We start from the raw sequence: 15,796 nt of genomic DNA, 5'->3' as shown, positions 1-15,796 counted from the left end.
AAGACTATAAGAAAAAAATTGTAAAATCTCTTGTTAACTTTTTATACTAATTTTATGTTGAAATAATAATGTTTTAGATATATCAAATATAAGATTAAAATTAATTACACATGTTTGTTTCTTTTTGAGTTTTTTTAAATGAATAAACTAAAAAGTGTTAGTTATCTATGTGGGTGACATTTGTGACTCACATTATATTTCTCCTGAACAACATTTTTATAGACATTTAATAAATCATAGCTATTGTTATTCATACTTATCATTAATAATTACCACATCAATAAAACACTTCCTATTTTTAGGGAAACTATTATACTATAAATAACAGATTGGTTTTCATTGACTCAAATGAGGTCCTCAGAAGAATATTATATATTTCTAGAAAAGTTCTTTGGAGTCCTGCAGATTTTGGAATTTCTGAGAAAAGTAATAATGAGTAATGGAGAAATCTCTCTGGTCAGGAAGTTCTTGCTGTAGTCAAAAAGAAGAGTCAAGCTACTTAATCAAGAGAAATAATCTACATTAACTTTTGGCACATTAAAATTCACTCTGGAAAATATCTCTTCATCAGTGTAGCCTCAATAAAGTTATTTGAGAAGTGTTGGGTTGTTTCTGATTGTACATTTTATTAAATAGTCTTAGCAATTAGCACATTTACTGTTTCATTATTGTAACCATAGTCTTGTATCATTCTTTGCTCTATTTTGCAACCACCACCTAGATCATAATTCAAAACATCATTTCAGTTAGTGAAAAACATTATCTTTTAAAGATATACAGAAAGCTCACATGTTTTATACAAATAGCACACTAAGTATTCCTCAAAAAACAAAAGATAAAATATCAATACTGAAAATCCAATGAGGTTGCTTTTTATTTCAGAAAAACTTATTTTAAGGTAGATTTAGGGCTTATTTCAAATTAGATTAAAATGTTAGTATTTTTTCACTATCAACAAAATATGGACAAAAAGCACACACATACCACTGAGAACCACAAGGTCCTTTTCGGACTTCTCCTGAGAGATAGACTTTTCCATTAGATTCACAGGGACATTCAGCCTTTAATACACATTTCCCTTTCTCTCCAATGTCATCCAACAGATAACCTAGAATACATTATGTAAGATTAATCTCAAAACCATATAAACATCAGTAAATTCACAAGTAATATATTGTGAAATCATGGTTGAGCTTGTTCTTTTAAGTGCTAGCACGTACTTAAACTTGTAATTTAAGCAGTTACTACTTCTTTGAGAACTGTCAAGCATATAATTTTCTGAGCTACAGAGCAGTCCTCCTGAGCCAAATACAGAGGATGATCTGTGGGATATTATAGCCCTCAGGTAGTGTAGAGATAGAAATACACTTTGACTTTAAAGGTATCTCTTTACCCCTCATCTGCAGTTTGCTAGAAGACTGGATTATGAATAGGTGAATTCACTAAATACGTTGTTAGGGATAAGACCCCACTATAGTTGAATCACTTCATTTTCAGCTATTTTAGTGTAAATATTACCTTCTGGGCAGGTGCAGCCACTCACACATTCACTGTCTTGAAAAGGAGCCACATTAGAACAAGTTGCAGGATTTGAGAGGCCACATTCCTTGTAGATATGTTTTTCTGGACATTTAGGTTTTTCTAGAGAAATATAGAAATATGTATGTGTGAAAATTAGAGGAAAATTAATGTGCTAAACACATAACATTCTACTGGGGATCATTTCAAATGCAATTCTTTGATTCTAATTTTTAAGATACGTCTTTAAAGATATTCAGTATATTATACCAATTTCTCATACCTTATTTTGTGATACAAGATTTAATATAGAGGAAATGTATATTTTACCTTTTTCATTTTACTTTGAAATTATACTTATATTCTAAGTTAGTTAATCATAAGTGGAAAGTATATTTCCATGTTTGCATGAAGCTCATATTTATGTTTTATTAATCTTTTTGAAAGAAAATCATAGTACTAATCAATATACTTTTGATAACATTTCCAGTTTCTTACAGAGTTTTTACAAAATTTTACTCATTTTTCCCAGTGAATTTTACTTATTGTAAATATTAGGAAGTTCCTAATTGAGATCTTAATACAAACCACCACAAAAGGGGTCAAGTCACTTCACCAAATGGGCTTCAGTGTCTTCATAAGCACATGAGAGAAACAAGACTCCACCAACTCTAACTAGCCTCCCAGCGCTTCCAATCATCTGAGAGATTACTTTGAAATATAACTTTAAAGTACTATACAGGGGTGGACAAAAGTAAGTTTACAGTTGTTCATATGGAAAATAATACAATAATTAATGAATAATAATACAAGAATAAACCCTGTTTCATGGACTGGCAACTGTAAACCTACATTTTCCCACCCTAGTAAGAACTTTGTGATTTGGAATCTACAATGAAATCCAAAAACCTACCACAAACCACATCAGAATCGTCTCGCCAGGATTCATAGGTGCCAGGACCATCTGAGGCACAAAGACGGGACAGTTCTGAGTAAGTGTCACATGTAGATGTTTTGTTTCTCTGTTGGCAGAACTCATCAATACAGACCATTTTATAGTCACTGGATAAATCAGTAACCTTTCCACATTTCTCAAAGTAGGTTCCAATAATTTTGTTACAGTGCTGCAAAATAAAACATAAAGTTTTACTAAAACATAAGAAAATGGACAATCAAATGACTATTTAGGAAGAGATAAATTCAAAAGCATTTTTTTGCAAAATATCCTGTAGCTTTGATAGGAAGAGCTGTTGGATGCTGGTTGAAATGAAGAGTTTTGAAGTATTTTAGTTGGTACAGTTACTCCTAAAAGAACATTTTACTTCTGGCATTTGGATTGTGATAAAACAACTTCGAAATTTATGCCTAAACTCATCCAAAATTTCTCTAAAGATGACATGAAATTTAGAACTCAAGAAAGTATTAAAAGGTGAGAAAAGGAGAGATTGGTCAATTTCAGAAATTGAATAATAAATTATTGAAACCACAATAGACAGAAGACATATTGTCCATTTAACTGTTAGTTACTTATATTTGATGAGTAACAAGATGACAGTAAGACACAGTGACCCTGTGTTTATTTGGTGTGGGCACATGAGTTTGCTCTGAAACAACATATTTGTTCTCACATAGGTTAAGGACATAAAGACATTAATTAATCCAAAGAAGTTCAAATTTCAATATGTTTTAGCTACTACATAACTGTTTCCTATCCTGTTTTTTTTTTTTTTCAGGAAATGTGAAAGTTATTGCCAAACAAATGCACAATTTGCACCAATTAATCCCTATAAAATAAAGCAAAGTAAAATTTTCAAAGGTTGTCCTTTGCATATCTTTCTCACTAGATTATAGGTTCCTTTAAAGCAAGAAATATAACTGAATCCTGTGGGCTTAATACAATGTTATGTATATAGTAGGTTTTTATCATTGGCTTTAAGGTAGGTTTATATATACATTTAACTAACATTTCTAAGCAACAAGGAGTAACTTCTCACACAACATGCAACTTATACAACAGATATGACATTGTCACAGAACTCATACATAATCTTATATTAATATACAAAACATGAGGAAAAACATGGGAAATTATTATAGATGGTATCTTATCACAAGTACTAATGAGTGGAATAGGGTAACAAAGGAAAGAGAAAGTATTCTAAATGCAAAGATCAAGGAGGGTTTCAAAGGAAGATAGTACATTGATATAATGTCATGGCTTAATTTGATTTGCTAGAAAATGACATGATGATTATAAATGTAACACCCACTGTCACTAAAACAAAAATCTCTTCTATCCATACATATCTTGATCTTGAAAATTTTGTTCTAGATTGAAACAGGAATATGTGAACATTCATTCAGTCATCAAATGAATCTATCAAATTCAACATAACAGAATTACACAAGTTGGAAAATTCAGAGTAAATGATGACTATTTTCAAGTGTTGCAGTCAAAAAGATTACCTTTAACCTTTTTTCTTTGTTATTGATTTTTTAGAGGAAGAGGGAGAAAGAAAGAGAGAAACATCGATGTGAGAGAAAAACACTGATTGTCTGCCTCCAACACATGCCCTGACCAGGGATCAAACTGGCAACTTTTTGTTGTATGGGATGATACTCCAACCACCCAAGCCAACCAGCTGGGTATCTGTAACGTTTTTCTTGAACAAGGTAAAGAATACAAAGAATGACAATTGAGACTGGCTATCTGGGATAAAAGTAAGGAAGCAAGAGCTGAAACTAGTTCTCAGTGACACAGTACATGGATTTCTAAACTATAAGAGTCAAGTTTTCACTCATCAAGAGGTAATAAAGGAGAGGTAAAGCATGTCAATTTACAAAAAAACTAAAACACTATTGTGGAGAACTGGACTGAACTAAGATGATGTCAGTCCTGTCAACTAAGATAGCATCGAGGGCAGTCATGTTTAGAGCATGCCCGTAGAGTACTGACTTAGAGGGAGGATGCAATCCCTCAAGCTTGTGCAGTACAATGTGGTAAAAAATACGTGCTTATCTAAAGTGTAACACCACCCAAGCAGGGGTTGAGGACTAACTTATAGGAAAGACATTGTGAAACATTTGCTCACATCAACTATGCAAAGGAAATTAGAATTGTCACACTTCTATATAGTTAATATCACAATGTTTTAGAGAAAACTTATTTTAATATCTATAGTTAGACTAAAGCTGAGAAACAGACTACAGGGACATTGGAGAGGAAGAAGCCATGGCAGAATTCTAAGAATAAGATAAGAGTGCTTAGAAAGAGTGCTGGCTACCTTAATTAAAAACAAGGGGAATATTGCTGAAATTTGCTACTAGATGAAATATTCTTACCTGTACTCCATCTTCACAAATTTCATAGTTTTTACTAACAGCTTCAGGACAATCACCAGGAATTTTGCTATTGGCAATGTGCTCATTGATATCTTCTCCTTAAAAAGAAAGCAATGTTTAGCTCACAATATGCACGTTATTTTCAAGCTAAACATAGACTTGACAAATGTATTTATATATTTATTTTAATAATTTTTCATTCTTTTAAAAAAAACCAAATTGTTTTTTGTTGGATTTATCCAAACATGAGCTATTGCTTTATAATTTTCTTCTGGGAAGCAATTTTCTTGTACATAATACATTGAAATCTTACCTGGAGTGCTATTGAAGTTACCACAAAGACCACAGGTTGGATATTGCTTGTGAAGAGTGAGCTTTAAAAAAAATTACATGTATATATTTATAAAATATTGAAAACATCTCAAGACAAAATTGACCCAAACCAAGGAACATAGCTCTTTGTATTTAATTCTACATAAACTGGTTAGTTAGGGATGTACTACAGGTTTTCTTTTTTTTTTTTTTTTTTTTCCTAAGGACCTGGCTCTAGATTTGGAATAAGTCATGAATCCAACACTTACTATGTATCTTTGGGCAGGTTATTTAACTTTAATTAGCCTGAGTATCCTGAATTCCATCATCTTTAAAACAAGATTAATAACAGTATGTTTTTCAGGATGTTTTAAATATTAAGATAATGGTTAGTACAGTGACAAGTACATAGAGATTTCTCAATAAACTTTAGCTCTTATCTTCCTTATAATGTATTGTTTTTATCATTAAAGACAAAGAGCAAAAGTCACAAGATTATAAGAAAATCATAGATAAACTTACTGAGAGTTTGTCATTTTTATCCCACATTAAAGACAAGATTCCTCTACGGCTGTTCAGGACATTATATTCTCCATATTTTTTAATATGAATCAGCTTATTGTTATATGGTATCTGTACACTGAAAAGTATAAAACACAAGTACATGTAAATGTAAGAAGTATTATAACATGTTTGTCAAATAATTCATTTTTCTGAATTTAGGAATTCTACCTAGTAAATATTAATGTTTTCTTTTATATATTATTTCAGAATAAGAGACACCCTGGTTCTTCTCCCAAAATTGGAAAGATTTTTAAGGAACAATGAATAAATCTTTGGGACTTTGGAGAAATGAACAACAACAACAAAAACAATAATCATTGGTTCAGAATAAGAAAATGATGAAATCATTTGACATGTTTGCAAGTGGATTATCATGCCATGTTTTATTATCCTAGTAAATATTCATATATACTATCTGTACCAAATATGAATTGCTATGTCTGAAAATCATGGCCTAAGTGCTTCAATCTACTTTAAAATCTCAAGTTTATGTTTAATGTTAAACATACAAATGAAAATTGAAATATTCTTTTAACAGTTTTGTGGAACATGCATGCTGACCAAAATCTAGATACTCAAAATAGTCAAACAGTGGAATCACTCTTTTTCCCCCCTTGTTAAAGAAGTAAATACATCTTATGATCCCATATATATCTAAGTCTTATATATTTACCAAACTCCTTTCCAAGAATTTATTAATATCAACCCCAGCATCAAAACAGAAAAAGAATGTACCATCTCTATCTTTTCCCCATTTAACCCCCTCCCCGCCCACCGACCCCAGGTTACTTCAAATAATTCGATAGCATTTATCCAAACACTATGACATTTACCTTTCTCCATTAACTAAAATGGTATCACCAGATATAGAGATGTCATTATTGTCAATTATAACTGTTATTTTTTCAATTGCACTATCATTGTCTCGTTTGATCTCAATGTTGAAATCTCCAGAGTCGACGCAGTGCCGGCAGAAAGTGTACGTGCACGAAGACTCGAAGGAGAAGATGCGGCCGTTGAAAGCTTTATATGCGCCTTCGCCCCAAGTAGAAGCTTCCCCTACACAGTATTTAGAAAAGAGTCATAATTATTCAGAACAAGTAAAGTACTCTCTGGTTCTGATTTTTTTAAGCGTTCATGTACAAGATAAAAGAAAGTACTGAAAGAAATTACTGTTCTCGCAGTCACCACCTTCATTCGGTACTTGTCTTTCTCACATACTGCAAAAACACACTGAAAGTAAATCCTGAGTCCCAGTGAATACCCAAAGCTGGCTATCTGGCTAAAACAAAACATGAATAAAAATATCTTGTTTCATTTATGCATTCATTGATTGTTTCTTGTGATTTCTTTATTAGTTCTGGTAGTTTTTATAGATGTCATTTATCTTGTCAGATAAGGCTAACGTTTGGAAGTACTAATGCTTGCTACTGGTGAGGATGCAGAGAAATTGTATTTGGCAATGTGAATTATTGACACCTTTTTTGAACGAATTCTGATAGTTTCTATTAAAATTTAAATTAAAGTATACATATTGTTAACTCAGTGATCTCACTACTGAGAATCCATTTCATAGCTACAAAGATATTGATTGTAGCTCTCATTTGTAATGGCATAAAATAAAATGAATGTAATTCCCTCCAAAAAAATCTTGTTTCTCTTAGGAAAGGCAAAATGCCTTTACTATGGGGAGGGATCCATGGACAAAAGCTGTGGTCTGTTTAATTGTTTTGCTTTTTGTACAGGTAGTCTTTCAAATATTGTCTGAGTGGGTTACCACTTATATCAAATGAACGTAAAAAATTCCACTATTTTTTTCTATACATATATGTGCATGTACAAACATATGCATGTATGTGCATGTATATTTATGTGTATGTGGTATGTTTGTGTGCATCCTTGAGGGAAAATGGTACTAATGTGATGTCATTCAAACATACAATGATCAAATAGATAAATAATGGGCAAACTTAAAAAAAACTATAATAGGTTTAAATCTTGGTTACTTTATAACTTCATTAGGTACTGATTAGCTTGGACATAAAACTATGGATAGAAGTCAGAATAATTTTTACTTACCAACAATAGCATTTGTTTCTGAGTATTTAGGAGTTGCTTCCGGAATATGGGATCCTTTTTCTATTTAACACAATGCATAGATTATTTCAATTTCAGGACACATATTGATTTTAAATATACAGGATATTTGGACATCTATGTGAGAATTTAAAAGCTGATATTGAAATCCATATATGGATATTCTTTTACACTGAATATAGAATTTTATTTTGTGAGAGCTGTGATTTGCCAAGGTCATATACATGGTTATCTCTGAAGTCCTTATTTTTTCTTGGAACAATCATCCATAGTAGGTTCAGAAATCATTAAGAGCTTATTCATTTTGGGTCATCTACAATTACAGGCCCAATACAGAGTTTATTAAACCAATCTATTATATAATACAAATAATTCAATTATCTATAATAAGAAAATTTAATTTTCCTGATCAAAGGGAAAATTCTGGATACATTGAAATTTGTTTTCCATGATTTTTTATTTTGAATGCACTGACCCTTTTATGTAACCAAGTGAATTTATAAAAAAAATCTTAGAGCAAGGTCTACAAGTAAGCAGAATAAAACAAAAAAAGTAAATATTTTGAAATAAATTTAAATTTTTTTCACAATGACATTTCCTGTGTATGTTGACGCCACTTCTCTTTACAACAGGTTGTCTTTACTAGGGTTGTGTAGAAATAGATTTAACTCTTTTATCAAGTAATTTAAAAATAATATATCTGAAATGATAAACAAGTTGCACTGTATTTTCTCAAACATATTAGTGTTTTGTTTTTTTTCTTAAGGAATGAAGGTTGTGGGGGATAACATTGCTTTGGAGTTTGTCCAATTTCATATTGGCTGGTTGAGTGTTTGGTTGAGGATTCCTCGCTTGGCATTTTTATTTACCCAATGCAGCTCTATGTTTAGAGACCCTCAAATTCCTTTTAAATAATACCCAGATCTGGGTGATTCTCTGAAAAACATAGGAATGAACTCAACTGCTCATAATTTCAGGGGATTTGCAGAGAATTACAGAATTCCAAGAGCTCTCTTGGCCTCACTCTAATTTCTTGAATGAAGACTTTTAGGGGAATGCTAAAGATTCACATGCCCCAAATTATTCTAAATAACAACCAGATTTTGTACACTTGGAAGAAAAGAAGCTGTTGCTATATCATTATGACAGAACCTATGAGTTCTGTGTGTGGTTATGACGAAGTGATTGCTTTCTTCATAGGACAACTGACCTGCTGCTTATACTTTGCTTGTGTTTTACCACAAAGAAAACATTTTCCAATTATATTTTATTGTATTTAGGTTGTAGAAAGACACAGAGACATAAAATGCACTATAAGAAAAATATTAATGTAAACTTGGCTTATTTTAATTGTTGTATACATTAGACTGGACTGAAATTATATCTATATTGACATTAGCAAAAATACTATTGTTAGAGTTAAGAAAAATTCCATGAAAGCAGTCTTTATTTGCTGTGGCTTATTTTTCCTTCTGGTGGGTAGGGAAACAAAATAATAGATAATGCTCAGGGATAATCAATTGCGTAAAGGAATCAATAGTAAAACTATTGGGAATGGATCAATTTTAATTTAAATAGATCACTAAGTAATTAATCCTAGCATGAAGAATAAAGGCACGTTCTGTCAATAAAAATAGAAGTAGAATCTATATCCATATTTCTCTTGTAGGTTTAAGTGATTGTAGAAAAGCTAGTGACCGGAGCAAATTTCCATTTCAAATGTCACCACCTTTTAAAATAACTGATTAAATATTAAAACCTCTGACCCAGATTATGCAAAAATACACTAGAGTATGTTTCTTTGTAATAATAAGGAATATATCATTAAATGTTTTGATTTTTCCAGGGAGACACACCCTCTTTTCAAAGAAAAGCACTGCCACTGTGTTGTTTGTTATAAACAGTATAAGAAAAGAAAAGCAAGAAATTTACCTGAACTGCTTTGAGTTATTTCATCATCTGAAAAAAAAGGGGGAGGGTTGCCATCATTAGCAGCATATTTGACAGATTTTCCAACAGAAAATGAATCTTGATTACAGCCATTTATTGTCCTTGGAAGGTGTTCCCACAGAAATATGCTCATTGAATACAATACTCAGGGATGAATATGGTAATTATCCTTGGACCATGGTATATTAATACCCCTCCAGAGCACCCATATAAAGAAAACACTTCTGCCCATCCAGCCAGTTTAGAGTATAGCATAGAGGCATGAATTAGAACACAGCAAAATACAATAATTCTTGAAGGACAAAAGGTGTTTCAAAGTGTTAATTATTATTCAGTTGGCAAAATTCAGATGTTTTAATTAAAAGAATTTTTTCATGGGACAAAAATATTGTATAATTAAATTTACTTAATTTGAATCAAATTACCACAATTTCTATTTTACAATTGGATTCCATGAAATTAATGTACATATAACTTACAAATGATTTAAGGGTTATTACTGTAAATAAAGATGAATTTTTCATATTTAAACAAATAGCACATAAATTTGCAAACTTGTCAAGCTATATAGTAAATATAGCTGAGTCCAATATTCACAATAAGAGTAAGTATATACAACAAGTACATAATTTATATATAAGCACATTTTTAAATTAGATTTAGAGATATAATGATACTTTATCAAAAACATCAAAGCATTGGTATCCAAAAGAATTTGTTTAATAATTATGTGAGGCCTCACTAGTGTGGCTCAGTAGATTGAGTGCTGGCCTACAAACCAAAGGGTTGCTGGTTCAATTCCCAGTCAGGGCACATGCCTGGGTTGTGGGCCAGGTCCCGAGTTAGGGGTGCGCAAGAGGCAACCACACATTGGTGTTTCTCTTCCTATCCTTCTCCCTCCCTTCCCCTCTCTCTAAAAATAAATAAAATCTTTTAAATTTTTTTATTAAAAAATAATTACATGAAATTAAATACTACTTAAAAATGGTAATAGAATTTTGCACAAAGTTGCATATTGATTATATATTCAAGAAACTTCAAAAAACATTTTGGGTAATATTTTTGTTTTGGGAAATAATGGATCACAGCTTTGTTGGTTCTTTTTTTAATGTTTCTCCCTACTCTATCATCTTTTCAAATTTCCTAAACCCAAACTGACCACATAATTCAAGTAAAAAGTCAGCATATCGTTGTATACGAAGATAAACATCTAAAAATTGGAACTGCCCTGAAAAATCCAGGATTTATGGTCAGCAAACCTATCTCTGACCTATAGGCATAAATTAAGACAAACCATAAACACAGTCAGTTAAAAGATAAAGGGTTTCCTATGTGTGCTGATCAGTTGTCACCAAAACCAAATTGTGTGTACTTAAACACACAAATATATGCATACATATTTAGCCAAACACTAAGAAGAAATGGTTTACAGATATTATTGGGAGACAATTAATATAAATGTTCCTTTAAAAATGTACAATTACACATTCTCCATATAGATTAAATATCTGGAAGATTCTCTAAAATATAAGTTGCAGTCAAAAGTCATCCCCAAATCCTCTTGCACCAAATAAAGTTACCATAAAACCCATTCATGAGTTTTTAACCATCAGGAACAATCCCACAGGGTCTCACTCTGAGTGTACACTCTTAACACAAATACTAAACCAATGAGCGTGGATCAATAGTGTTCTCACCCCAGTAGACTGAAGTAAGTAAGAACTGGAATTGGGTGCAAAAAAGAAAAGCATAATGGTCCTATCAGCATATAAAGCCGAATGGTTAGGAGAGACAGAAAGTCAAATCAAAAGCAGACACAGGAACTCAGAAGCCATCTCTTAAATAGGGACCAGCTGTCTTGTCCACATCAGTAGATTCCAAGTACACTGCTGCGTGACAGTATGGTAATTGGTATTCATTTTGATGTCCTCAATAAAAGGTTAAACTATGTTTAGAAGCCCTTTGTCTTCTTAGCTAAGAGAGGATACCTGTGGCTCATTTCAGAAAGTATTCCTTGTAAAGGATTTGGTTATGCATAAAAAATCATACCTATGTTTCCAAATTATTTTATTAATTCAGAACAAATATACACTGAGTGCTTATCCCATTGCAGCCACTATTCTCAGCATTGTGAATACAGAGTGAACAACATTGATCAAAATTCTATCTTTGAGGAGTTTACAATTACGTGGGATAAATGAGCAAGGGGCCCTGGTAGTTCACTTAATATCAAGAGTGTATGAAGAACATTAAATTTTCTGTATTCTGTATTGGTGGGAATATAAATTGGTGCAGCTACTATGGAAACAGTTTGGAAGTTCCTCAATAAGTGAAAATGGAACTACCCTATGACCCAGCAATTCTACTTATGAGTATATAGCCAATGAAAATCAAATCATTATCTCAAAGAGAAATCTGTACCCCCATGTTCATTGCAGCATCATTCACCACAGCCAAGATAATGAAACAACCTAAGTGTCCATTGATAGATGATGGCTAAAGAAATAGAATAGTAATCAGACATAAAAAAGGGAATCCTGCCATTTGTGACAACATACATAAACTTTGAGGATATTATGCTAAATGAAATGTCAGAAAGAAACAATTACTGTATGATCTCCCTTATAGATGAAATCTAAAAACATCTAACTCATGGAAACAAAGACTAGAACGGTGGGAGAAATGAGGAAATATTGATAAAAAGTATAAACTTTCAGTTATGAGATAAAAAAGTTTGGGGAATCTAATGTGCAGCATTGTGACTATAGTTAACAATACCATATTATATATTAAAAAGTCACAGAATGTTCCCACCAAAAAAAAAAAAAAGTTATTATGTGAGGTGAGGAAGGTGTTAACTAACTTTAGTCTGGTTATCATTTCTTAACATATATATGTAAAGCAAATCATCCATCACACTGTATACCTTAAAATTACATAATATGTCAATTATATCTCAATATAGCTGGAAAAATACTTTTGGATTCCAAAAGCAGGCTCAGAGTACACCTTGATATTTCTAAATACAGATTAACTTCTGAAAGGTACTGACCTGATTTCTGTGTGTAAGATTCAGCTTCACCCTCTGTAAAAAAAGAAAAAAGTAAAAACAGATCATTTTATACTTCTCTATAGCAGATTTTTAAGTCAGTAAGAATAATGTTCTTGTTTTAATTCTTTTAAATTCAGTGTAAGCTGTCTACTTTTTGTATCCAATAACTGTTACATTTCAATGTTAGTTTATTATTCTGGAATTTTTTAAACTTATTAAATAACATCCATATAGATCTAAGTAATACATTTACCTGTTAACATACTTAAATCAATTTTCCAATGTCAACTCATTCTAGGAAATATATGGCCAAATAAAATAAACCCACAAATTAATATTATCAGTACTTTATATCTTTTCTACACTATTAAAATATTTTATAGCTTTCAATCTAACATATATTTCTTATCTAAATGTCACCTTTTATTTTCCCTAAATATTTTCTAGTTAATATGTTTATAGACAGTGAATTAGATTTTTTTTTAAAAAAGAAAATCAACTGTATAGATTTTAATCTACTGAGAGGATGGAACATCCTGGGGAAAATAAGAATTAAATATATATATGTATATATTTCATGTCAAACTACATCTCATATCACTGGAGTTTCTCCACTTAGCCAGGGAACTGTTCTTTTTTTTTCTTTCCTTCTATAGAGTTATGGTTGGTTCAACAATACATATTTTTCTTCTGATTGATTATATGGGTGCCTCTTCAATATCTGCCTTCTTCAACTTCCAGACCTCAAGCCTTATCATCCTGTAACCTACTGGAAATGAAGGGCGACTGTGTTTGCAACATAGACCTCATTGACAAAGAGCAATAAAAAGTCACTTTTAACTGATTCACTTGGAGTTTCTGCAAAGAGCAGTTTTCCAGGATTTTTTTCTTTCCTACCATAAGCTTATAAATAAATACATAAACACTCTGAATTTTGTCACTAAATCACCAATCTATGAAATTTCTATTGAAATAGTCATAATCATTTCTCAGAATGATTATGGATTTCTGGGAATCTATTTTAGAGCATTCTCCAGTTCTCTGGTGAATTTAATATACTTTAGCAAATACATTCAAAACATATTTTATTGTGATATAGTATCTAATAAATTCTTTGAAAATAATGTGTTTTAACTCTGTTACTTAACAAATGAGAAATACATTTAGGTAAAGGCAAAAAAATCTTAAATTTTTGCAAAGTAGAAGCAAAAAATATAGCAATGTGCTACATAAAGTTATGAAAATTGCCATTATTTAAAGTAACCATTTCCTGATGGCCCATCAGATAATTTCCTGAGATGTTAAAGAAAAGAAATATTTTTCTCTTAAAATAAGTAATTGTAGTCCACTCTATTCTGGCTTCTCAGAGAAAAGTAAATTGTTTTCTATGCCTAAATTTAGAAAACAGATTTTAAGTGTAGATATAGAATAAATCTTTTTTCAAACCTTCCTCCTTTGTTTGGATGTATTTGTTTTTCTGCCTTTCTCAGAAAGAGATTTTTTTTCATTTTGCTCAATTTTGTAATTAACAAAATTAATTAATGCCTTACCTTTTGATTAATTTCAGAAATAATTAATTGACTCTCTGAAATATCCAAGAAAGAAGTTAAAGAAGTTTTTTCTAAAAAATTATTTTTTGGTGATGCACTGGTCTTTTAATTAGTGACATTTTCATGATTTGTGAAAACAGCAATTACTAACAGTGCAGGTCTTTAGTTTTAATGTGGCTATAACTTCAAGAAAGTCATTAAAGGATAAACTGTGATGAAAATGAGTAGCAAACAATAGCACTCTATGCATCTTGAGTAACTCATCCACTGATATTTCTAAGTAGATATATATATCTATAAGACAGGCTTGTTAAAGCTGAAATAATACTCCACAGGATGAATTTCCAGTTTTTTAAAATTTATTTACTATTCTGAAATGTAGGTAAGATTTTCTTGGGAGAGAAATGTTGGAAGTAGAAAACACCAAACATTTAAGGAAACATATACATGGGTCTATCAAATTTGAAAGGATTCTTTCAATTAGTCCCTTACCTTTGCAGAAGACACAAAGTGTCACAACCAAGTACAAAAAGGTCAACTTCATGGTAATGATTTGGGAACCTAGAAATGGAGACAAGTCATCCTGGAGAAAAAGATCCTCAAGGAGCCCTGTAACCAGAGGGTTTTATACTCACGAATACACCACTGTGTCTCGTCATGGGTTAGGTGTGGTAAACTTAGTGATGACAGAACGAAGATAAAGATCATAGCATGCCAAAAATGAAATCCATTTCAAGTCCATTTAATGTCTTATTTATGTGACATCTTCTATCTTGGACCAAGTCCAGTTCATGCCAAAACCAGACCATGCTTCCTGCCGCCCTGTGCAAACAACAAAGGCAGGAACTAAAAGCCTCAGGATTAAACACCAAACATGCTGATGATAGGCATTTATCTGTGCCCTATTCATCATGGCAAAAGCCTTAATACCTCAAGAAACTCAAATATTGTAATTAAATATTTCACTTGTCTTTCCCTTAAAAACAAATGTAAAACATTAGGCTACCTTGACACAAAGAACTCTTTATTTATCGATATGTCAACAGGCATTTCTCTGGAGAAATATATATCTATCATGTAGATGTAGGTATAGTTATGGACATAAGATATATAAGTGCATCATAGTTATAATAGCTTTAGGCACAGGATACACAATACTTCAATGAGATACATTTTATGATTAACTGCATAACTGAATATATAAATAAGTAGAAGACATGGAAATAAGAACACCAGAAAAATAATGTTTTATGTCAAAAATAAAATTAAATAGAAAATACCATATATGAAATATATGCATATAAGTATTTTAAAGTGGCGGGAGGAAGTTCACGTTAGAATCTAAGCGGAGAAGGTCTGGTCTGTGCTAAGCAAGGCAGAGAGGAGTCACGAGGAATCTCCGGAACCAGGC

At 31.6% G+C, this 15,796-nt stretch overlaps 1 protein-coding gene across 1 annotated transcript in view; it reads right to left on the bottom strand.

Annotated features, from left to right (window-relative positions):
* The window catches only part of MUC19 (mucin 19, oligomeric), a 28,389-nt gene extending 13,417 nt beyond the window's left edge, over window positions 1-14,972 (bottom strand). Inside the window, exons 1-11 of the mRNA XM_090275118.1 lie at window positions 14,878-14,972; window positions 12,836-12,868; window positions 9,766-9,792; window positions 7,816-7,875; window positions 6,570-6,795; window positions 5,695-5,812; window positions 5,174-5,234; window positions 4,861-4,958; window positions 2,432-2,642; window positions 1,519-1,641; window positions 985-1,108 (exon numbers count right to left, since the gene is read on the bottom strand). Coding sequence (XP_090131244.1) covers window positions 985-1,108; window positions 1,519-1,641; window positions 2,432-2,642; window positions 4,861-4,958; window positions 5,174-5,234; window positions 5,695-5,812; window positions 6,570-6,795; window positions 7,816-7,875; window positions 9,766-9,792; window positions 12,836-12,868; window positions 14,878-14,929 — 1,133 coding nt within the window. The 5' untranslated portion in view covers window positions 14,930-14,972. The remainder of the gene's footprint in view (window positions 1-984; window positions 1,109-1,518; window positions 1,642-2,431; window positions 2,643-4,860; window positions 4,959-5,173; window positions 5,235-5,694; window positions 5,813-6,569; window positions 6,796-7,815; window positions 7,876-9,765; window positions 9,793-12,835; window positions 12,869-14,877) is intronic.
* Window positions 14,973-15,796: the final 824 nt, after the last annotated feature.

This window comes from Furipterus horrens, unplaced genomic scaffold, assembly GCF_987537825.1.
Source record: "Furipterus horrens unplaced genomic scaffold, mFurHor1.1.pri manual_scaffold_4, whole genome shotgun sequence".
In the NCBI taxonomy this organism is placed as follows: Eukaryota; Metazoa; Chordata; class Mammalia; order Chiroptera; family Furipteridae; genus Furipterus; species Furipterus horrens.
This window is presented reverse-complemented; position numbering and strand designations above follow the sequence as displayed.